Source organism: Lupinus angustifolius, chromosome LG19 (assembly GCF_001865875.1).
Source record: "Lupinus angustifolius cultivar Tanjil chromosome LG19, LupAngTanjil_v1.0, whole genome shotgun sequence".
Classification (NCBI taxonomy): domain Eukaryota; kingdom Viridiplantae; phylum Streptophyta; class Magnoliopsida; order Fabales; family Fabaceae; genus Lupinus; species Lupinus angustifolius.
In genome coordinates, this window is record NC_032027.1 from 10,777,722 (window position 1) to 10,801,673 (window position 23,952).

The 23,952-nt window shown below is 33.6% G+C and overlaps 2 protein-coding genes across 3 annotated transcripts; both read right to left on the bottom strand.

Moving 5' to 3' along the window:
• On the bottom strand, positions 2,552-23,665 carry LOC109334833. Of its 2 annotated transcripts, none has more exons than XM_019570809.1 (9): positions 23,549-23,665; positions 20,128-20,261; positions 19,698-19,758; positions 18,683-18,717; positions 18,373-18,579; positions 18,164-18,268; positions 16,716-16,821; positions 16,191-16,272; positions 2,552-11,700 (listed from the first exon to the last, which is right to left on the bottom strand). In XM_019570809.1, the coding sequence occupies exons 1-8, from the start codon at positions 23,613-23,615 to the stop codon at positions 16,235-16,237; spliced, it is 753 nt and encodes a 250-aa protein (XP_019426354.1). In that variant the 5' UTR covers positions 23,616-23,665; the 3' UTR covers positions 2,552-11,700; positions 16,191-16,234. The 2 variants fall into 2 exon arrangements, with proteins under 2 accessions (XP_019426354.1, XP_019426353.1); XM_019570808.1 differs by having other exon boundaries at positions 19,686-19,758.
• On the bottom strand, positions 5,858-6,337 carry LOC109333977 (uncharacterized mitochondrial protein AtMg00860-like). The gene has a single exon (XM_019569555.1). It carries the CDS (start codon positions 6,335-6,337, stop codon positions 5,858-5,860), a length of 480 nt encoding a protein of 159 aa, XP_019425100.1.

A 23,952-nucleotide genomic window follows, 5' to 3' on the forward strand; every position in this document is an offset into this window, starting at 1 on the left:
CAGATGATATGGTTCTAGAATGCATCATCTAACCATATAAATACACATACACATGTATTTGTATAATGATAGCAAAAGTACTCCAACAAACGAAAAGACACATAGATGAAATGAGAGAGAAAGAAGTGGAGGAGAAGATGAGGGGATGTCGATTTGGTCAAGAGCTACGAAACTCAATTTTTTCATTAAATGAACATAATTCCTCTACTATTATTTTTTAATCCAAAAATGAATGTACACATGGTGATTTACTAAGCAATCTTCCAGTTTGAATTTTAATTTGATGGACAAAAAATGTCCACATGTAATGAGTTTCTTTTTCTAATAATATAAAGATAAATACAATATGGGGGCTCATTATAATCATATGAATCTGTTTTGGATGGAAAAAATTGACGAAAAAGGCTAACAAACTTGACTATATAATTTTATTACTATATTATTAATTATTAGAAATTGTAATAAATATTTTTGTTTTATATTAAAGTTATTATTATTGTTATAGCATATTGTTTGAAAAAGATTGAAAATGAAAATAAAAGATTTGAGTAAAAAGAAATTGAAAGGTTTTCTTAATATTGGTGAAAATTTGAAAGTGGTTTGTCTGTGGCTAGAAAAGTAGTGGGAGATTTAAAAGGATAGTGACATGTGTATAAAAGGAAGGTGAAGAAGTTTTGGGTAGAAAAGTTAATGTCTGCATCGTTAGAAAATAAGTTTGGGTGTGGAAAAATGAACGTGGTTATGTTAGGACTTTTTTTAATAAATACATCAAAAACTGAAAATACTACAATGAATCACGAAGTGACAAATGAAATGGTTAAGTTGAAAAATGCATAACTTCATATATTAACTTGAATTCTTACTTCCTAAACAGATAATGAAATAATACTATTACAGTGGCATGAGTTCATTACAACAACTCATAATGATAAAAGCAAACACAACGGATAACTAAGGGAAAAAAGCCGATCAAAGAAAAAAAACTAAGGGAAAAAATAATTTATAATATCTACTTATAAATGATATAAAATTTATGAGTATTTATACATTTTTCCCTTAATTATTTTTAGAAGGTTTGAATATGATACCATGGTCCCAAGAAAACTGGAAATCAATATTTTCCAGTTCAGAAAACTTAATTTAAATTTTCCAATATTACTTTTCCTATAATAATAAAAAAGTTATAAATTATCATCTATTATCCCTAATTTTATTTATTATTATTAACTACCTACTATAATTCCTATTTCCTACCAATTTTTGTGAACATTCCTTTTTGTCATAATGAAAATTTCAAACTTGTATTTATATTAAAAATATTTTCATGTTGTACTAACTATTTAAACATATAATTGTATGTTAATTGTTTTATAATTAATAATTTAACTATTTTAGTGCAAACTAATGCATCAACAACTTTCATTTCAGTTTTTTTAGAAAATGGAAAAGGATTTAATATGCATGCATTGGTAGAAAGAAAATGGAGGAGAAAGAGAATAAGAGAAGAGAAATTGGATAGAAGGATTCTCTTTCTCTCCTTTGGTTGGGGAGAGTTTGAGAAGAGAGAATAAAAATTAGGTAGAACCCACCAAATTTTATTTTTCTCACATGTGAAGAGAAAATTGGGGAAGAATAGTGGAGGAGTTTGGACAAAGATCACCTATTCCAAAATATTTTTGTGTCTATATTTTAAGTTAATCACATTCCACCAAATAATATAAAAAAAACTATTTTCTTTTTTTATGATTTTTCTTTTTACTTAGGTATCACTTTTTAATTAGATTGGTATATAAATGAGACACCAAAAGTAGGAGAGGTGATGTCCATTCTGAAAGTTTAATCATTCATTTATCTTCTTTTTCTATACAACCAAACAATACCAAATTTTACTCTATTTCTCACATCTTTCTCTTCTCTCTCTTTCTTTTCACTATCTTTCTCACACATTTCTCTCTTCTTATTTTCTTCCCAAAACTAAATGGAGCATAAGTGTTTCTACACAGTTGACCCATAGTTATCATCCATATATTAATTTTCATTAATTGTCAACCAAAATAATACAAATGAACATTGAATGATATAATCATGATGTAAAAAATTTACATTGACACTGCATGGATATTAAACTCAATAGAAAAATAAACAATCAAATATAACTAGGAGTGTAATATTTATGTAGTAAAGATTTATACACAATGGATATATCACATATCGTTCATTTATATTATATATATATTTAAAAGTCAACAATTATTAAATGCTAATTATTAAATGCTAATGGTAGATAAACAATATAAAAACTCTTACATGGTCAGTGTATTATATTCTTTTCTCTATAATTAAAGGGCAATATAGTAACTACACACTAAAAGTCAGTCTAAACGACAATACAAACAACATTAAACATAAATTCAGTTCAATAAACATACTTTTAACAAAATTTAGTTCAACAAACATACTTTTAACAAAATTCAGTTCAACAAACTTACTTTTATCAAAACCCAGCTCATCAAAACAAGGTTTTGCTAAAGCTATTCCAAACACATAAAAGACAGAGTAAGTGATCTAAATTTAGAGTCTGCAGTCACGAATACATAAAAAACTGGAAATACTGCAATCATCAATGAAGTGACAAATGGAATGGTTAAGTTGAAAATTACATGAGTTAATATAGCTAAACTTGTACTATTGTCACTTGATACAGAGATCATGCAATAATAGTATTACAATGGCATGCAATAAGTTATAAAGATATCAACAAACGCATATCATAAATTCATAATGAGTTCATTACAACACCACCTAACAAAGGCTACAGCAAACAGCTTCTTTTAGCTGATAAATAGGCATGCCATAGTTATTTTCCTTACTGAGTAATTTTTCCTGCTTTAGGAGGAGAACTCATTTTGCAAACTACACAACCAACTCAAACTAAATAAAATAAAGTGCTGAATTAATTCTAGGAAGAAAAAAATTATATTAAGAAACTGAAATCATTATTGCTTGCTCATTACATCTTAAAATAGGGAAGATGGATGAAAATATCTAAGATAGGCCAAATCTCCATTGTACAAGTGATAGGATCCAACATATTGATAGACTATATTCCTAACAGTTATATTACTGGAAATTATTATTATTATTATTATTATTATGCCAAACAGGCTTAGATGTAATGCATTTGGGCTTAGTACTCTCAATTTGGGCCCTAACATTATCCAACCCAACAGGGGACAACCTTGCCCTCAAGGTTGGAATTTTGGGCTGGTGGGAGTAACTGGATCTAGCCCAACCTAGAATGGAGAGCCTGTCACATGCGGAGTTTTAATGCTCCATGGGAAAAGATGCACCACGCCAATTGGCTTAATCTAATTGTTGGGAAGAGAATCCAATGAAATGGATGGTTGAGATGGAGTTGCTTCCAAGTGAGAGGTTGGAATGAGTGGACCATAAGATTTTGGAGGAAGTGGGTGGGAAAGTGAAGTTTTGAAAGTTGGAGTGGGAGATAGTTGTAGCCAGCTTGTGGACACACGACATGCGGTCTACACAGTAGTCTGGGTCAGACACGGAATCCCCACTAATCTGTTGGATGCCAAAAGAAGATCGTTTGAATTTTTATCTGGATCGTTGGATGGAGAGAAAAGGATTGTGACAGCCTTGACCAACCCTTGCATGTCCCCAAGTGAGAGGTTGGAATGAGTGGTCCATAAGATTTTGGAGGAAGTGGGTGGGAAAGTGAAGTCTTGAAAGTTGGAGTGGGAGACAGTTGTGGCCAGCTTGTGGACACGCGACATGCAGTCTACACAGTAGTCTGGGTTAGACACGGAATCCCCACAGATCTATTGGATGCCAAAAGAAGACCGTTTGAATTTTTATCTGGATCGTTGGAGGGAGAGAAAAGGATTGTGACAGCCTTGACCAACCCTTGCATGTCCCCAAGTTTTGATAATGGGGCACAAACCGCGTGGGCTTTTTCGGAAGAGAAAAGGCTTCTATTATTTGATTGCCTCATTAATACTGGACCGTTAGATGCAATTTGATGGTGAGTGGGTGCATCTAACTGCGGTTCTTCACTATCGAAAATTAAACGTGGAACAACCTTAGTAAAAGGACCATTAAGTGGAGTTGAGAAGTTATCGAAGTGATATTATTCTCTCTCTCAACATGACAGGTTATGCCCCTGTTTGAGGAATCCTCTTCTACCTCATTTCTTTTCTGTCTTGAGTCAGTCTCTCTCTCTCAACTTGAGAGCTTATGCCTCTGTTTGAGAAATCCTCTTTTACCTCATTTCTTATCTATCTTGACTCGTCTTGCTCGTGAAGGCCATCCCTTGGGCCCGGTGACAATGGAACATATTGAGCGATGGGATCACCATGGAATCACCACAGAAGTGAAACGTGGAAGACCCTAGGTGTACCCACGTCGATGGTGGAAGGGCTAGTTCATATGCGACTGAGCCAATGCGATGAACCACTCGGTAAGGGCTAAAACAACGAGGTGCGAGTTTGTGAGATGCACGACGCGCCACTATGACTTGCCGAAAAGGCTGAAGCATTAGAAGTACCCAACCGTCAATCTCAAAGGTAATATCTACTTTCCCTGATTGTGTCTGAGATGTCATCCTTTGTTTGGCCTTAAGCAAGTTACTTTTGAGGATTGATATGATTTCACTTCGTTTTTGCAGGTTTCTGTTAGTTGATTGTTGGAGTTGTACTGCAATAGTAAATCAGTGAGAGCAAGGGGTTCACGGCCATAAAACACTTCAAGCGGAGACAAGATTGTGGCAGAGTGTTTATTGGTGTTATACCAATACTCCGCCAATGGAAGATGGTGAAACCACTTCTGCGGTTGAGAACATGCTAAGCATCTCAAGTAGGTCTATAAGCACCAATTGACCACCTCAATTTGACCATCAGATTGTATGTAGTAAGCTAACAGAGGAGGTTCCTTGGATGCGAAAAAACTCCTTCCAAAAGAAACTAAGTTTATCTCGATCAGATACAATGGAATGGAGAACCCCATGGAGCCTAGCAATCTCTGACAGAAACCGATTAGCCAGAACCTCAACACTTAATTTGGTGGGTAAGCCAATGAAGTGGGCATATTTGCACAGTTGGTCAACCACGACCTAGATGACTACATGATTGTGAGACACTGGTAAGTTAGTGATAAAATCCATAGATATATCATCTCATACCTTCTCTAGAGTAGGAAGGGGTTGTAGTAAGTAGTAACACATTTGTCTTAGTAGGGATATAATTTTTATATTGGCAAACTGGACACTGACGAATGTATACTTTTGTTTGCTTGTAAATATCTCGCCAATAATAAGAAGTTGCCAAACGTGCCAATATGGGCTTAAGTCCTGAATTAGCGGAGGCTAGAAAGGCATGAAACTCGATGATGACAGATTGCTGAAGCTAGCCGAGATCTGGTATGAATATATGATGCTGATAAAATAGTAATCCATTTGACAAATGAAACTTTTGCTTCATGTTTATGTCTGATTCGATTTTTTTGATGAATTTTTGACCTTTTGGTGTAAGGTAAAAATCATGCAACTGATCCAATATGGTCGGGACAGGTGAAGACATAGATACATAGATAGGAGGCTCAATAGAATGCAGGCATGACAATGCATCGGCCACTCTGTTGGAGGTACTCGTCCTATATTTTATCTGGAAATGAAACCCAATCAATTTAGTAGTCTACTTTTGTTGTTCTAGTATATGCAAGCCTTGTGTTATTAAGTGTTTAAGGATTTGTTGATCAATTAATATTCTGAATGGTCTTTCGATCAAGTACTGACGCCATTTTTTTACTACGTCTGTAACATCATACATCTCACGGACATATGCTAAAGCATATTGTAGGCGACTAGACATTTTCCTACTGAAGAAGGCAAAGGGTGGGCTTCCTGGGACAACATTGCATCAATTTCCACAAAAGAGGCGTCTGTCTCAACATCAAAGTCTTTGGTGAAATCAGGGAGACGTAGCACTAGTGTTTTAGTCATTTCTTGTAATTTTGTAAAGGTCAGTTGAGCCTCTGATGTACATGTAAAACTGTGTTTAAGTAAATCGGTGAGTGGAACTGTGTAGTGCTTAGCAAACTTGCGACAAAACTCGGTAAAGCCCAAAAAACCATAGAGTGCCGTGAGAGAACGAGGTGGTGGCCAATCCACCATTACCTTGATCTTATTAGGATCGGGCATCACACTATCAGATGAAATTATATGTCGCAAATAACCAACTAAATCAACCCATAAAGCATATTTAGATAGCTTAGCATAAAATTGATTAGAATGCAATAAAGCCAAAACAATAGATAGATACATCAAATGATCATGTAGATTGGCACTATAAACCAGTATACCATCAAAGAACAAAATATGGCCGTTTGAAAAGTGGAAGTTGCATTGGTAAGGCCGAACGACATTATCAAGAATTTGTAATGTCCACCGAAAGTGCGAAAGGTCGTCTTGTGAGTATCCAATGGGTGGACTCAAACTTGATGGTAGCCTAATCTCAAATCGATTTTAGAAAAAATCGAAGCACCACCAAACTTATCCAGTAGCTCATCAATAATTGGGCTAGGGAAACGATCAGGGACCATAATAGAGTTCAAGGCTCTATAATGCACACAAAGTCTCTAATTACCATCTTTTTTTCTCACCAAAAGTACCAGAGAGGAAAAATGGCTAGTATTAGGTATCACAATACCAGTGTGTAGCATATCATTCAACATAGAAGTTATAACTTCCTTTTGGGAGTGTGAGTAGCGATAAAGCTTGTTGTTTCACTGGGGCAAAATTGGGAATGAAGGGAATATAATGGTCATGGGCTCTTAGGGATGGTAGGTTATTGGTGTGTGAAAAACTGAGTCATAGGTGTCCAATATAGTTTGGATTTGTGGGTGAGGAATATGGGAGGAAGAGGGTGTTGTGGGAGGTCAAGTATTTGGGAGGGAAGTATTATGATAGAATGAAGGATAGAAATGTTGTCTATATGGACTAACTAGGTAATTGATGTAGGGTAGTGGGTTGGAGTGTGTAACTGGATTCACTAGTAAGAGTGATAGAAGTTTTCCCAACAGCGAACTTCATGCATAGAACATAAAAATCAGAAGTGATTGGTCCTAGGGTGCGAAGCCATTCCATACACAGGACAACGTCAACCCCTTTAATGGGTAATAAATAGAAAGGAATCAAAAATTCCTGATTTTGGAGAGTAATGGGTGTGTGATCACGAAACCCACTGCATATATATGTGCTCCAATTCCCATCATGACAGGAAATTGAGGGGTAGGTGTTACTAGTAGTTTTAAGTGACTAGCAATGCGTTGTTGCAATATGTTATGAGAGTTGTCTGTATCAACTAGAACTGTCGCAGGGTGACCATAAATGGAGCTGGAAAACATGAGGGTTTTGGTGAAAAATGACCACCCAATGCTTGGTCATAGATGTGAAAATGAATGGGGTCATCTGAGTATGTGTCTAAGGAAGGAATGGGTGAATCCTCAGGAATGGGTTACATAGAGTGTAGGGCAGTGTCTGGGGAAATATGGTGGTCACTATCCAGTAGTTATCAAAAAAATTTGGTTGACATCTATGACCAGCATGGAATTTCTCATCACGGTTATAACAAAGACCTCGGACTCATCGCTCCTGTATCAGTGCAGTGGATAAGCGACGAGTTAGAGTGGGGGATGGAACATGGGTAAGATTTGGGTTAGACGAAGTGGTAAATATGGGTTTGGGAAAAGGTGAGTGATTGGTTTGTGGACCAAAATGCGAGGTCTTAGTCAGGGCACGATTAGATTCCCTCACTTTAGCTTCCACCAACTTTGCCAATCCCAATGCCTTTGAGATGGTTTTGGGATGCAAAATAGCCAATTCCCACCTGATTTCCGGTAACAGTCCAGAAATGAAGCAATTTAGGATTACCTCTAGAATTAGACCCCAAATACAATTACACAGTTTCTCAAACTGTTGTTGGTAATCAGCGACAGTACCCAGTTACTTTAATTTAAACAGCACCGCTTGATGATTAGTGTAGAAAAACAGACCAAAAAACGGGTCTCTAAATCCGTAGTGAAGGAGTTCCAGTCAGATAATTGACAGTTGTGGAACATCCATTTGAATCAATTGAGGGTTTCCCATGTATATAAAATGAAATCATGGGTAGGCATTAATCCGGGGGTACCATATAAAGCTGAAAAAACTGTTCAGCTTGAAAAATCCAATGAAGATACTCTGAACCATCAAAAGGGATGGGCTATAATTTGGGTGGTTGTATCTAGGAGGGTGAATGTGGTTGTTGTGGTGTAATGTGAAAGGACTGTAAGAAGGGTGGTGGTAATGGTGGTGGTGTGTGGTATGAGGGTATAGGCTCCTTGTTTTTCGTTGTTTAGCCAGAAAGAATTAAATGAGAGAAAAATTTTGTAGCCAAGAAGTATCTGGTTATATACGACATGAACAAGAAAATATAACCAGGTACATACAGAGATGTAATTGTTCGTCCTAACGAATGTATCTCTTCGGCCAACTGAGCCTGACAGCATAGCACTAACACTGTAATCATCAACTGTCATCTATGATTTACTAGACGATTGGATGGCTTAATTACTGTCTCTAAGCTCTATGTAATACAAGCTTTTCATGATGCTAAAAGACAAAGACCTCGCAATACCAGGGACATGGACTTGAATGATTAACCAAGAAATGGCTTTGTTGTAGTTTTTTGGATTGATCCACATAACACAGGTGACAGCAGGCTTTGGAAAAGAAATATTCCAAATCATATTTCCAAAAGTCATTTTTAAACATATTTATAGTGTAGAAATCTTCTACAAAAAAGTGCAGCTGAAGAGTGAAGAGAAAGCTTCATTCTAAAACGATGTCTCTATTATATAAAGGCCATCTAATGTATTCCAATCTTATTACCTGGTATACACTGCACTTTACCCTAAACCATCACCATCACAACAAAAGTCTTTCCCCACTACAGAAAAAGAAAAATAGATGGTGGCCCATTGCACAAGTCTCCCATCTAGTGAAGTTTGGGAGAGTAGATGTACGTAGCCTTACCCTCGGAAGCGAAGACGTTGTTTTCAGGATTTGAAACCATAACCTCCAAATCACAAGACAAACAGCCTTACTGTTGCGTCGAGGAACACTCTCAACAAAACAAGGTCAGTTGGGAGAAATTACTTATTCCCCCATCCCCAACACAAGGTTGTTCGAAGAGGCACATTGTAAGTGCAGATAAGTGCAGATTAGATGCTTCAATGATGACATGCAGAAAGATAATCAACATCATTCTTGACAATCTGAATATTATGCAATTAGATGGAACTGGTTTTGGAGTAGCTTAAATGTGTTTTGGTCCCTCAAAATATAGCACTTTTTGGTTTTGGTTCATCTTTTGTTGTTGGGTCAAAAAATTTCTAGTATTTTGGTTTAGTCCATTGTTAGTGAGTCTTCTTTAAGTGCTTACATGGCAAACAAAGTCACTGACACGTAGCACCAGTGATTATGCAAGTATTTCTAAAAAGTTGGAAGCAAACCAAAAACAAAAATCAATAGGAACTTAAACCCAAATGTCCTATATTTTCAGAGACAAAAACCAGATTTAAACCTTTTTTTATAAAACTCTCTAAATTAGGCATTAACATATGGAAAATGAAAATGCAGTATATATGAAAAGGTTAAAATATATTTTTGTTCATTATATGTAACACTGACTTTCGATTTAGACTATGAGGAAAAAATTTCAAATTTTAAAAAACCATTTTTGATTTGGTTCTTGTTGTCAGTTGCCCTTATAATATCAGTGCAAGGACCAAATTACTGAGTTTAGGGATTAAAATGCAAATGAGTGTTACATACAAGAATTAGAAATATATTTTAATTTATTATATGTAATCTTTATTTTGAAGTTCATCTCTTCACTTAACTGTGTTATAACTCCAGTATAACAGATGGTGTTAAAAGGTAGGAACAAATTGAAACAACAATTAGGAATGTGAAGTAATAGACTTACTCATGATTCTTTTTCTTCAATGTTAAGCCGCAATCACTTTCTGGTCTAGGAGCAGTTCGCCATCGTGAAGCGTGCAACTTGTAATCCTGATTTTTTGTGTAAGATTAAGTTCAAATTCCAAAAATAGGGATGTAGTTAGAATGGACCAAATAATTAAATGACAGCTATTGTAGAAGAGTGAAAAAGTTATTGAATCCACATCCACTCTATCACTAACGTTTAAGAGCTAGCAATGGTCTTAGCTACAAAACAGTTAAAGTGACCCAAGAATGTCAGGAAATGAACAAATAAAGAAAAATGAGAAATTTATAGATGAAATTGACTAACAAATCAAATTCTCATTAAAGTCAAAGCATAATACCTCAAAGGTGGAGCAGTTACTTTCAGCAAAGATGTAGCAAGGTCATAAAAAAGGGGAAAACGTTGTTCTCAAGAATTCACGCTATTTCTTATATTCATGGACCCAATTCAATTCAGCGGGATTTTCCAATCACATTTTTCCATGAAGAAAGTTTTATAAAAACTCTTGGATTCTCGAATTTGGAATATCCTACTTTCATGGTTCACAGGGTTCAACAAGCAATCGATATTTGTTTGTTCCCGCAGGTGCTCTCACAGCCAAGAATCGCTCACAAGTGGTAGTGCTGGCAGTGGCAAGAGGTGGAGTGTTGTCGTGATTCATGAAGGTGCGCCAGTGTTCCAAACAAGGTGAGGGTTGGAAGAGATGAATAATAAACAGGGCAGAATAGATACGGAATGGGTAATACAGAAATACAGGAAAAGCAGAAAAGAGCAAATTAATAAAGCATAATTTTGCATGGAAAAAACTCCTCCAGGATCAGCATCACAGAGAAAGTATAGCTATATAAACATTCAGTGGTTTCATGAATTCAAGATCAGGATTCAGGAGTCATGTCTTGATTAATGTTCAAGTGATAAAATTAGTGCGTAAAAGCAACTATTGAACATTGGTCAAATGATTCATAGAAAGCAGGTATCCAAAAAAGGGCAGCCTAATGCATGAGGCTCTCACAATTGTGGGGTCTAGAATTTTAAGTTAAATGGAAATTAACAGCTTAAATGGTCAAGAACAAAGTCATGAAATCAAACCATCACTAAAATTTTGTGTTCCAATTGGCTTCAACACTTAAATTGTGTATTCCTGCAGCATCTAAATAAGGTTATCATATACATATTTGATATTAGATGAATGCTAAGTTTAAAAATATACTTCTTTTGAACTAGACATTTTTCAAGGTAACAGCAATGAAGAAGCAAATATGGCCAGTAAATAATTGCTAACCATAGGAATTCCCCAACGTAAAAAAATTTACCATGTGGTTGCCTCTTAAATCAATAATATATGAAGAACAAAGATAAGTTTCTTATACCTCAGAAAAACAAACAAACCTCTTAATATCAGGGGCGAGGTGTTTTCCTTATACTTTTCCTTCTTGGCCTGGCATGCAAACTTCAAAATCTTACTTGAACACTTTTCATTTTCCATTCTGGCCAAAAATTAGCTTGGCAATATTACACTGTACTGGTTTTCCCACCACAAGTGATAGGGGATCAAACAGAAAAGAAATAAGCCAGCATGAAGAACCACCTAAAGTAATGCTCAACTGGTGAATCCATTGGTCTCTATTGATCCTAGCTGGAGAAAAAACAAAAACAGGAAGGGCAATCAATGAAGAATCCAAGGAAGAGCAAAGCATAAGGAAGCAGTTCCAGTTTTATGCTCCTTTAACAGCATAGGAATTAATGGCCTCTACGTATATCTATTAACAAGGAATTAATACTGCAGCATCTAAACAAAGAAATAAAAACCAGAAAAGGTGCTAAGGTGATACATATATCTATCTAACAAGGAAAGTCCCTTATTTAAAAAAACAATGGTGGAAATGGTAATGACAATGTATCATTTGGATTCACCCCTTAAACAATGCCTTACTAAGCCATTCATTATGAGCTTGAATGCAGTTCAGTATTTTGTGCATTGATATAAGTTTCTTCTCTTCAAAAGTGACACCTAAATTTTTCAAAATATATAATGTTGAATATGCACATGTATCGATACATTGATAAACTTTGGCACATTCATTCTCTTCTTGTCTAATTCACTGAAAATGAAACAATTAAAAGTCGGACGAAAGTTAGAAACAAAATTCTCCTCTTCTCAAAATTCTGAGCACCAAAAATATGTATTTAATAGCATGTGGAGAAGGATATATTGGTATCAATGAATTTGCTGACTACACTTCACCAATTCTATGCGATGATGAAAACAAAATAAGAAAGTTCCTGTTATAACACTTCTTGAATAATTTCTACTGTTGTAGATACTTTGGCAAGTAATTGCTATTTCTTGTCTCTTTTTCAGCTAGGATCAATTAGCTAGAGTGCATTAGTTGTCATTACATTATTATAAGACAATTGTAGGTTGTAAAGTGTATTTGTGTACAATAGAAATTCAAATAAGAAACTTTTCTACGTCACTCTAGTATTTCTATCTAAAACAATTTAGTATGAAGAAAGTTAAAGAGATAAGGTAATATGATTTATAAAATTATGAAGAAAATTAAATATAGTCTCCACATATGAGCAGTCCAAATATGAAGGAATGACTTCTTAAGGAAACAAATAATGTATCTGATCATCAAATTACATGATTGATTGTAATTAATTTATCACCTTGTAAATTGTTGCGTATTGAACTTTACTTTTGCACTTCACTTGTATTTCATTCTAATTATAGAAAGTTTTCTCAAAGTCCATAAATCGGAAATCAACAGAGTTAAATCGGCATCATTTAGCATGGAATGTGATCCATATATGCATTGTTGAATTCCCTTATGTAAGAGGATTCATATATGCATTGTTGAATTCCATTATGTGAGATGAGGATGGTTATAAATTTGTAAAAGGGTCATGCATGAATCATAAACTCTAGTTACATATTTCCTATAAAATAAAAATGTGACACATATCTTAAAGCCAATGGAGAGACATGAGAATCTCACCGGTAAGAAAAGTTATCTCTTCACAATAAAAATTAAATATACTTCACAAGGCAAAGATAAGATTATCATTATAAGATATGATAGCGGGTATATATGGTTGTATACTACAATGACCATAAATAGAAAATTATATTTTGCCTATAACGCAAAGCGTTGCGTAATACTTTTTCATCGAGCATTAGAAAATAGAGTAAAAATAACAACCAAACCCTATCTCACTAAGTGAATCAACTGCAGGGGTCAGTCGATCATGAGACCAGTGGGCTATATTGAAAGCAAGTTCTAATAAAACTACTTATAGCAAGTTGTTTTTCTAATGCCATTCATAAAGGTGACTTAGTTCTTCCTCTGCCCCTTTTAAACGTAGTGTCCTTCAGTTGATCCACTTTTGTCGTTGAAGCCTCTATTAGTATTCTTCCGCATCAACAAACTAGAAACATTTTCTTGAAACTTAGTTAGCGAATGTTTTGGGTAATGGTCAGCTGAGATATGAGCTATGACATACCCTATTACAATTTTGAAAGTTTTGATGGGTGGCATTAATAGCAAGTCTACATTGTTCATTGCCTACTTTGAGTTTTTTCCTGGTCTTAATGTTCAAATTATGTATAAGATGCATAAAACATTCTATAGACTCAAAAGAGCAAAATGGCTCCATGTGGTAGAGAGGAGGCAGACTATGGACAATCCGGTAGAGCTATTAACAGAAATTTGATTAGCTTAAACATTAAAGGAAAACTCAATAGCACAAGATCAAATCAAAATTTCTAGATTTTTCTCTTCCTAAATTCCCGAGAAAGTCTCTTAAGCTATGTTAGTAACTCTAGTTTTACCATCAATTTGTAAGTGACAAACAAAAGAGGAAATTGATAGATTCTTGATGAGATCTAGAAAGGTTTTCCAAGAATAGGTAACAAATTTGACATCCATATTGGTTTGTCCAATATATGATTTTAGGAAACCAAGAAAGTGGATTGTCTCTCTAAAGAACAAATCACAGAAAAGAGAAACACGAGTTGTTTGGCTGTACAGATAAAATGTTTCAAACATTAAAGCGACCAACAAGGACGAAATCATGATTGTATGAGGAAAACATTGAACAAAGTCCATGGTAAGGTCCTTCCAAAGCTCACAAAGTGTAGAAAAAGAAAGGATCATACAAGGCAACCTTGCCTGAGTGATCCTTTAATACACTTGAGGATCCAAGTCGCAGTGTCCCAATCATATGGAGCTTGTAGAAACTAACCACAAAGCAAAAGGATGGTAGTTGTAGTGATGGTGAGATAGTTTCATTTCCTAATAAGCCTTTGGTATCACCAAGGGTTTGATAAGACCTCCCGAGGTGATAGGTGATACCGAAGTTATTGTAAATGGCTTTTACCGGGAGGATTGCCATAGTTGCTATAAATGATTCTTTACTCGTGTGCTCAATTAATGTGAGACTTTAACACATGAAACACCTTGAGGCCCTCTCTTTTGTTATCTTGTTCATTGGAAATCCTTCCTTGTTCTTCGACAAAGTTGAGCGCCAAGCATGTCCTTGGTCCCAAGCTTCAAGAATCATGAGTGCCTTAACTCTCCAATGGAGAGTTCTTTTAAGCTAAGAGGAGATGATAAAAATCTCAAAAGGAAGGGAAGCTTTATGTTAAGCTCAGGAACATGTTTTACGATTGTATTAAGCATACTTGCACGGTTTTATTGAGGCTTAAATTTGAGATGTTTTCTCAAACTGTACTTTTTGCATATGATTTTGTAACGTGGCTATTTTACGGGTTCTCAGAAGGCCCCATGCTATAAAATTGATTGTAGGTAGAATTTTAATCTACTGACAGTATGCCCGAAACATCATAAAATGGGGACTGGGAAGAATTATTTGCTGATGGTTAGATAATAAGAGTGCCTAATAATAGAGTTACTATTTTTGGTATTTTCCGGTGTTGACAACTTTTTAAGGGGGGAAAAATAGGAACCATGTTATACCAAAAGTTGGATTGCATATATTCAAGCACAGTAGATTAAATGGAGAAATTTGGCAAGTGTTGGTGAATGCAAAGTTCCTAACTATTAGAGTAGTTATTATTATCTTCTACTGTATTCTCTCCTTAGCTATTATGTCAGTTGTACTATTCATTCAGCTCCTATATATATGGAGCAGTTACTCTTTCATAACTAACAATTGAATAAAACAGTATCATTTTCACTTTCTCTTCTCTCTTCTCTCTTCTCTCTCTGATTTCTTTCTCTCTTCTCTAAGCTTCAATTCAGCTTTTCTAACACTAACAAACTCAAAGGAAAGATCTACAAAATAGCTATAAGACCACCAATGCTCTATGGTCCCGAATGTTGGCCCGTGGAGTGCCAATTATAGTGAAAAATAAATGTATTGGAGATGAGAAAGAAGAAGTCGATTAGTAGATATACAAGAAAAGATAATATTAGGAAACAAATATATCACAAACGTTGGAGTGGTACCTATTGAGAAAAAGGAAACGAAGACTCACCTAAGGTAGTATGTTTATTAAAAGAATACTAATAGAGGCTTCAACGAGAATAGTGCGTCAAAGGAAAGAAATATGATTAAAAGAGATAGATGAAGACCTAGACAACTTAGGAGAAGCATACATACATGTGAAGAACTTGCTCTAGATGGTTTTATTAAAAATTGTTTTTGATAAGCCAAATAGTTTTGTGGTTGATTGATCCATGTAGCCAATTCACCTATTTATTCTTTTCACTCCCCCTAGCTGAAATTTTGCCCTTTTATTCTCTCCACTCCTACTAGCAGTAAATGCTACTTACTGCCTCTCTTTGGAGTAAATGCTATACTATAAAGATATAATCTTTTCCTTCCGAAACTCTTATGTCTTTCCATTGGCTTTATGCTATATCACATTTTTATTTTTTAGCAAACATGTAAATAGAGTCTATGGATGCAAGACATTTCCAAAATCCATAACAATCAACACCCCACCCCTTTCCCCTACAAGGATAAAAAAGAAACAATAAATTGATATTATAGGCCACTAGCCTATGATTACAATATAAAACTGAAGGAGAAGTATTATTCAAGTTAAACTTGTTCAGCAGCATTTCACATGATAAAAACATAATAGGAAATCCTTACATAAAGGAATTCAACAATGCAGATGAGTCACATTCCATGCTTGATTACTCTGATATAACTCTGTTGATTCCCAATTGATGTACTACGAGCAAAATTTTCCACAATTAGAAGACATACCAATGACATGCAAAAGTATCATTCAATAGGCAACACTATATAACATGATAAATTACTGACAACGTAATTTGATGACCGGCTACATGTTTTGTTGCCAACGTTCTTCTTAATTTGGTAAATCATATTATCTTATCTGTGTTAGCATATTAAAACATACGAACATTAGCTTATATCCAATACTAAATTACTTTACAATGAAATCCAAGGGTGACTTAGAACAGATTCTTATTTCACTTTCTATGCTACAGAGATACACTTTACGACCAACAATTATATTAATGCAATGCTAACTGATACACTCGAATTAAATGATCCAAAATGAAAAGAGAAAAGAAATTGCAATTACTTGTTGAAGCAAATGCAACAATAGAAACTATTCAAAAAGTGGTGTAACATGAACTTTCTTACTGTTGTTTTCATCATCACGTCGTATTGGTGAGACGAAGTCAGCAAATTCATTGATACCAATGTATCTTTCTCCATGTACTGGCAAGTTCTCCATATTTCCACTACTCTGAATTTCCATTAACAAAATAAAATATATTAGAGAGAACTTTGTTTCTAATTTTCTTCCCACTTTTAGTAGTTCCATTTTCGGTCAATTAGACAAAAAGATGAACATGCCATAGTTTATATCTACATATAGTCATATATGCATATATAACATTGTATATTCTGAAATTAAATTTAATTGGTGATTAAGCTAAGCAAACAATGGCTATGATAGAACTAACTACTAATAGCAGAACTGCAGTAGCCTAACAAGTCTTAGAAGCAACACCTATTACCATTGCAAGTTTACAACTGCAATATACAGAACCAGAACTCAAACAATGAAAGGATAAAATGGATTAGAATGACAACATTAACCATTGTTATGGACTCAATTCTAACTTTTACAATTCAAATCACTTCATACTTTATCTAAAAACACGTGTATATTTCCAAATAATGTATGTCATTTAAGACAAATAATGAGGTGCCTTCAAATACCTTTCTGTAGGCCAAGTTCAATTTCACAATATGAAGGGGATATAATTGGTTGAGTTATATATGATGAACCATATCTTCCAAAATGTTAAGTTGTTAGGTGAAGACACATGAATGGTTTTATATCCCTTACTCTAACACACCCCCTCACGTAATAAGTCCGTTGAGGTTGAATGCAGTGTGAACAATGGAAAAGTGTAGTTAACATATTCTGAAACACAAATAAGAACGGGGCTGAGAGGGTCAAACTCTGAGAAAGCTTATGATGAGAGGAATACTAATAGAGGCTTCAACGAGAAAAGTGGATCAAAGGAGACAGATATATCACAAAATATTGCAGTAGCACCTATTGAGTAAAGGGTAATGGAGACTCGCCTGAAGTAGTTTGTTGTTCATGAGAAGAACGCTAATAGAGGCTTCAACAAGAAAAGTGGATCAAAGGAAAAAAATATGATTAAAAGAGATAGACGAAGACAGAAGACCTAAGACAACTTTAGGATATATATATGTATATATATATATATAGAGAGAGAGAGAGAACTTGCTCTAGATGGTTTTATTGAAAACTGTTTTGGATAGAGCTAAATAGTGTTGTGGCTGATTGATCTCTGCAGTCGACTCACCTATCTATTCTCTCCACACCCCCTAGCACTACTACTTGCTGCCTCACTTTGTTCTATTAGATCTTAATTACTACCTGTTTATTTTCCATAACCTTCTTAGGCAAATTCCCCTTGTTGCACCTCTCACCCCTTCCTTTATACGCAACTTTAATTGTGCTTCTTTCCCAAAACCATAAGCTGTTAGGAGAAGGGACCTAATGGTTTAATATCTCTACTACTCCAACATCACACAACAACACATACCTCTCCTAGAGTAGATTTGACATATTGTTCCATTTGACGATGTTCCAACAACCAGAATGTCTTTAACAAATTCTCGATCTCTGGGTCTGGGTCAAGGTTTGGGTCCTATCAAAATATTTTATCCAAATAAATGTTAAACCAACCTAGTAACATTACTGAAAGCAAAATGAAAACTGTGCAATTTTAAACTTAACTTCATTTGTCACTACCTCATTCATTATAGTACTTTCAGATTTTGACATATATTGCAGGGAAGATTCTGCATTTTGACCACTTGCATTCGCCATGTTGTGCAATCCTAGTGTAGATGTCAGCCGTTCCTCATGATGTGAAGATGGAAATAAGAGCTGTGGCAAGTTACCAAACCTCTCTAGATATAAATTTGGAAAGTAAAGCAGCGCAACTTCACCAGTTAACTGTACAAAAAATAATATAATCATGCAAAAAATACAACAATAAAAGTTAAATCCTCTGGGAAGTAAGCTATAAGATATCTTAGCTTCAAGTACTTCTTATTACATCTAATTCCATCGAGTCGCTCTCTCTGCTGAATGCTGCAAAATAAAAAACAAAAAAGTGAAGGTAAAGAAACTGGGGGAAAAAAGCAATACTGCACTGACTCTTGTACTTGTCGCCCATCATTTTAATATGAAACATGGGTACTTACAACTGGAACATTACTTCTATTTGTCTATTGTCCAGAGAAAATGTAGGGATATCATCAAGGCTTCAAGGCTCCTATTGAGCAATGTTAAGCATTCAGAGATTTAAATGATGATCAATGATGTATGTAATTTTTGTTTTGTACGTTGGCATGTCTAAATATCTAAATAATCTAAAAATATCACTAAAACTTAATCTACTAATGGAGAAAATCATATGAAAGAACAAATTAGTCTTTTCCACCTCAAACTTCTGTTTTTAACAATAGAATAAAATTTCCACAAGAAAAGAAGAAATTATTAATAATCTTTTATTTCATAAATGATTAATATTCCAGACAGAGTAAGGGGATTTTGAGTCAGTATAAGATTATTTGACATCTAATTCTAATGCATAATACTAAAGTACACTGATAATTTTGGGGGGGGGGAAATAAAAGCATGCTCTTATGTAGCATTTAGTTTGTTCTTTGTTTTTTATTTATTTTCAGTTCTACTGTTTCTAGTTATAATTACAAAAGTAAAAACTATTTTCATTTGCTTTCTTGTTTTTCAAACTACTTTTGCAAAGGAAATGGTGAAAACAACTTCACCAAAGTTTGAAAACAAGAAACAAAGTGAAAACAAGCTGACATTTATGTAATTATGACTGAAAATAGAAAACAAATCAAACACCACTTTTTCCCTATCCAACAAAGCTGTGTTGCTAACATGGACCAAGCCTTATCCCATGGAATTTGATAGAATAGAACAAACAAATCCAAAATGAAGTTCATCAAGCAAAGGTACATAGCAAGACAAATCTAATGTTTTTTAAGTCATCTGATTTAAAATGCCCTAATGTAGCTAATGAGACAGACCAAGAAACATACTAGGATACTGTTCTGCTTGGAAAGCATCCCCTCCATGTGCGGCTCCTAACCTCAGATTCTCCTGCAATAAAACCCAAATTAAAAAAGTGAGATTTTTTTGTATAACCAACAATATCCCTACTCTATGGGTAAGGAATTAATCCTTTTCCGATGCTTGACAGCCCCTCCCTTAAGGATCTGTTTGTGAGTTGATTTTTAGAGGGGAGAGAAAGGAAAATGAAGGCTTTTCATGGCTTTCAAGTCTTCTCATTCCCTCCATTGCCCTCCAAAAATCAAACTCTAAGTGTTGCTCCCAAGAATCAAGCATTTGACCATTTTGGTCGACATGGGATACAATGGGGTCTTATACCACTTGAACCAACACCTTGTATTGGTAAAAAGGTGAGATTCTTAAACATTATTGTATTGATAAACCAACTTTGAACAATACCATAGTCAATCCCATGTTAAAGGGAGCTTCACCAGCAATGAAACCCATATTTGTTTGAACCAATTCTCTGAAGCTGTCGAACTCAAAGCACCCTGACCACCACTCATGCAAAAACCCATCTGGTACAACTGTTCCTGAAAAACCCAACCCATATTTTCCGCTCAAAAAATTAATAATTCCACAAATAATGCAGAAATGTTGAGGTGCAGAAGCATATTATGGGTTGGGAGAAGAGATGAAATGAGATGGGATTCTTCATTCGGTGAATATGGTCGCCAAATGGATTGCCCAATTAACACCCTTCATTTGAATAAACCGTGGCAGTGGCAAAGAGTTTGTTAGAAAGATGGATGAAGAAGAAATTACACAAGAATCTCCTCGTGTAGGTTATACAAACAAAACATATAACATTACAACTTTAATTTTTTTAAGACATTAAATCATATTATATTATAATTTATTTGATTTTTTTATTACATCAAGTCTGTGGATTGTCTATAATATCTAATAGAAATGTTCACAAACATTGCAGACAAACAAGTTGTGCGAAACGGACAAAAAGACAAATTTTGTATGCTCTACCCGCAAAAACTTGCGGGTTATGCGAGTCGAACACGAAGCTTGACCCGTTCTATCATCTGTACTAGCTAGCAACTGATCTCTAAAAAGTTAAAGTTAAAATGAATTAATAACATTCAAGTGTTCTATTATTTAATTTAAGTTGTTGTAACTTCAAGGACAATAGTTTTGTCCAAAGGTCATATATTACCACATAGGTCATCATACTATTTTAGCAATAACAATAAGAGGGCGAAAAAAGTTGTTATACTATTTTAGCAATAATATTAAGAGGGCGAAAAAAGTTGTTATCTACACTATTATATAAAGACGGGGTTTATAAGTATTTGAAGAAACTTAATTGGTATATCTCAACTTTACCCTTATTATTATATAAATGCAAAATATGCATAAACGATATTCAGGTAATTGAATATGTATAATTCTATTTAGTTTCATTTATATACTTAAATGGTTATAATTTGAAGACAATTTCATTGGATCCAAATTTGTAACATATACAATGCAAATAAATTTTGCAATTATTGGATGCAAAAAATGACTAAACAAGTTGTATATGATCACTTTAGGTTACTTTTTAATCTCATGTTCATATTTGATCGAATTTTTTTAGATAAGAAATATCACACTTTTGAATAAGTGTCAAAATACAATCAATTCAAATATTAAAGCCTTATTCTGTTTTAGAATATACTTCTTTTGTAATGATTTATATAATATAGAGACTCTACACTCAATTTCTAACGTACTATAGCCAAAATTATAATATCATGTATAATTAAGTATACAAATAAAATTATAATATTATGTATACCCAATAACAAAAAAAAATGTATGCTCATTACTTGATTTGACATTTTGTTAATCTCTCCTGAGGGTCATTAAAAATATACTCCATTCATCAACATCTTTAAGGTTATGCATATAATATAAGAAATTATTAAATGATATAAAAATGTAATATTATTTAACTAAAATAATCAAATTTAATGTATATTAAAAAGTGAATTAAAAAGAAATGAAAAAATATATGTGAAATAGAGGAGTAATAAATAGGGGTATAGTCATAAAATAAATTATAGATGTATATTGAGTTTCTAAAACATTAAAAAAATTGGAATAACATGAAAAAGTTAAAACATCAAAAAATATGAAAAGAATATACTAACAAAAGTGTTACAAATTTCGAAACAAACTAGTAATTCATTATTGAAAATGATATTTTTTATTTTCAGAATTTCAGGAAATGAAACCTACATTTTCTGAAATATGAAATAAAAAAAAACAATACAAACATGTTTTCACATTCTTTTTCTAATTTTATTAATAATTAAAATAGAAAATATTCAAAACAAACATACTCTAAATTTGTCATATTTTCATAAACTGACATGAATATGTTTACTTATAAGTTTCAAGCATTTTGCGAGAACAAGGTAAATAGGTTGGGTAATCCATTTTGCAATTACTAGACGTAAGTGTGAAAAATATTATCTACCACCCCTTTTTTTGGGGTACTATACCACCCCTTTGTCAACAATGAAAAAAAACATTTATCACGGTTTGTCAACAATGAGAAAAAAATTTATCATTAATTTTATGGGGTTAAATGAGTGAGCATTATAAAGGAATGAGTTCAACTGATTTCCATGTTAATTTTAATTAAGTACTTAAAGTTTATAAAAATAAATTAAAGAATTATATATACATACCTGTATAAAATTATAAATTGTAATTCAAAAAACATATATTAACAAAGAAAAATACTTAAATTCAAAATAAGGATATCTATGATTATATAATACCTAATGTTTAATATTTATTTTGTCCTACTCATTCATTTTGAAATATTATATATTAGGAGGATTGTCACATGTAGGAATTTCAGCTTAGAAGCCAGAGAATGCCTTTGCACACAGTTCAGTTAAGAAATGATATATCGATTTTTTTGTTAGGATGATATGAAATTTTTCAAAACTCAATATTATTTAAATCTCAGTACTCAGATTCGAAACTCAATATTATCTAAAAAACTGTTATTGGTATATTCAATCAAGTTTCATATAACATAAAAAATAATCATCTAACTATTTTTAACTCAGACTTTTTTTACAAATATCTTATAAACAATTATATTTATAAAAAAATATTTGAAAAAAATAACAGGATGAGTAGATGAGGAATGATTATAAAATATGTGTAAAAAGATTGTGTGCAAGTAAAAAGTGATGAACAAGTTCAATGAATCTCACATGTGGTTAATGAATTGTCTTACAATGAATGAATCTAAACTTCAGATTTTTCCTACATGCCTTAGATGATTTAGATTCTCCAACATTTCTCTAAGGCTTCTATCTTGCAGAAACTAAGGTTCAAGTAGGCCGCTATATATTTAGAACTTTTTTCTTAGAAACAATGTGTCTAAACATGTATACATGTCACTTTATTTATTTCCTTATTTTCTGAGCAATCACCAGTCATGAACAATATTATATTTTCTTTCCCAGACCAATAACATATTACTACATGAATAAAAGAAACAAATTTAAAAACAAAAAGTACCATACTAATTAGTTTGAGATAGAAAATAAGACACATTTCGAGATAGATAATCTCTGACCTAATATTTTCTTTCAACATCTTGAAGGCCAAAGCCCAACATAGGCATGACAATCTTTCCATCATTTTAATTGCATATAACAATAATATCAAGCATGAAGATGTTATACAAAAAATTTAAAACAAAAGGTGGCAAGTCATATGATGCATGATGAAGATGAAATCTATCACCAAAAGCTTGAAAAACAAAGAATAAATAATAGGAAGGGAAAATAATATATACTTGGAGGATATAAGTGATCCATCATACGATTCAGCTCGTTCCTGAAAAGCTCAGCAGTTTTGTGCATGTTTATTTTGAACAAAAAATCTTGAAGGAAACTTTGAAACCTTAACAAAATAGAAGCAGAGAAGTGAAAAAACAATTAAATGGGACCAGTAGTTATTATCAAATGGCACAGAAATGATAAAAAAGACAAAAGTGAAAATGAAAATGGTGGAGAGATGGACATACATGAGCATGGCTAGATAGTGAATGAGAGAGAGAGAGAATTGAGAATAAAGAGTTAAAAGGGTAGTAAGAATGGATTGCTTATGTTTTGATGAGAGAAAACTAAAGCTTTTGAGAAGGGAAGATAAACTAAGAGTAAATATTCACTTTAATCATTAAAGATTTTATTTAAGTGT

Excerpts from the sequence above, each read along its gene's own strand:
- LOC109334833 (XM_019570808.1), bottom strand. The coding sequence starts at position 23,615 with ATGCACAAAACTGCTGAGCTTTTCAGGAACGAGCTGAATCGTATGATG. Across the intron at positions 20,262-23,548 it reads GGATCACTTATATCCTCCAA|GAACAGTTGTACCAGATGGG; the intron begins GTATATATTATT and ends TGGGTTTTTCAG. Across the intron at positions 18,718-19,685 it reads GTATCCTAGTATGTTTCTTG|CATTCAGCAGAGAGAGCGAC; the intron begins GTCTGTCTCATT and ends TTTATTTTGCAG.
- LOC109333977 (XM_019569555.1), bottom strand. The coding sequence starts at position 6,337 with ATGTATCTATCTATTGTTTTGGCTTTATTGCATTCTAATCAATTTTAT.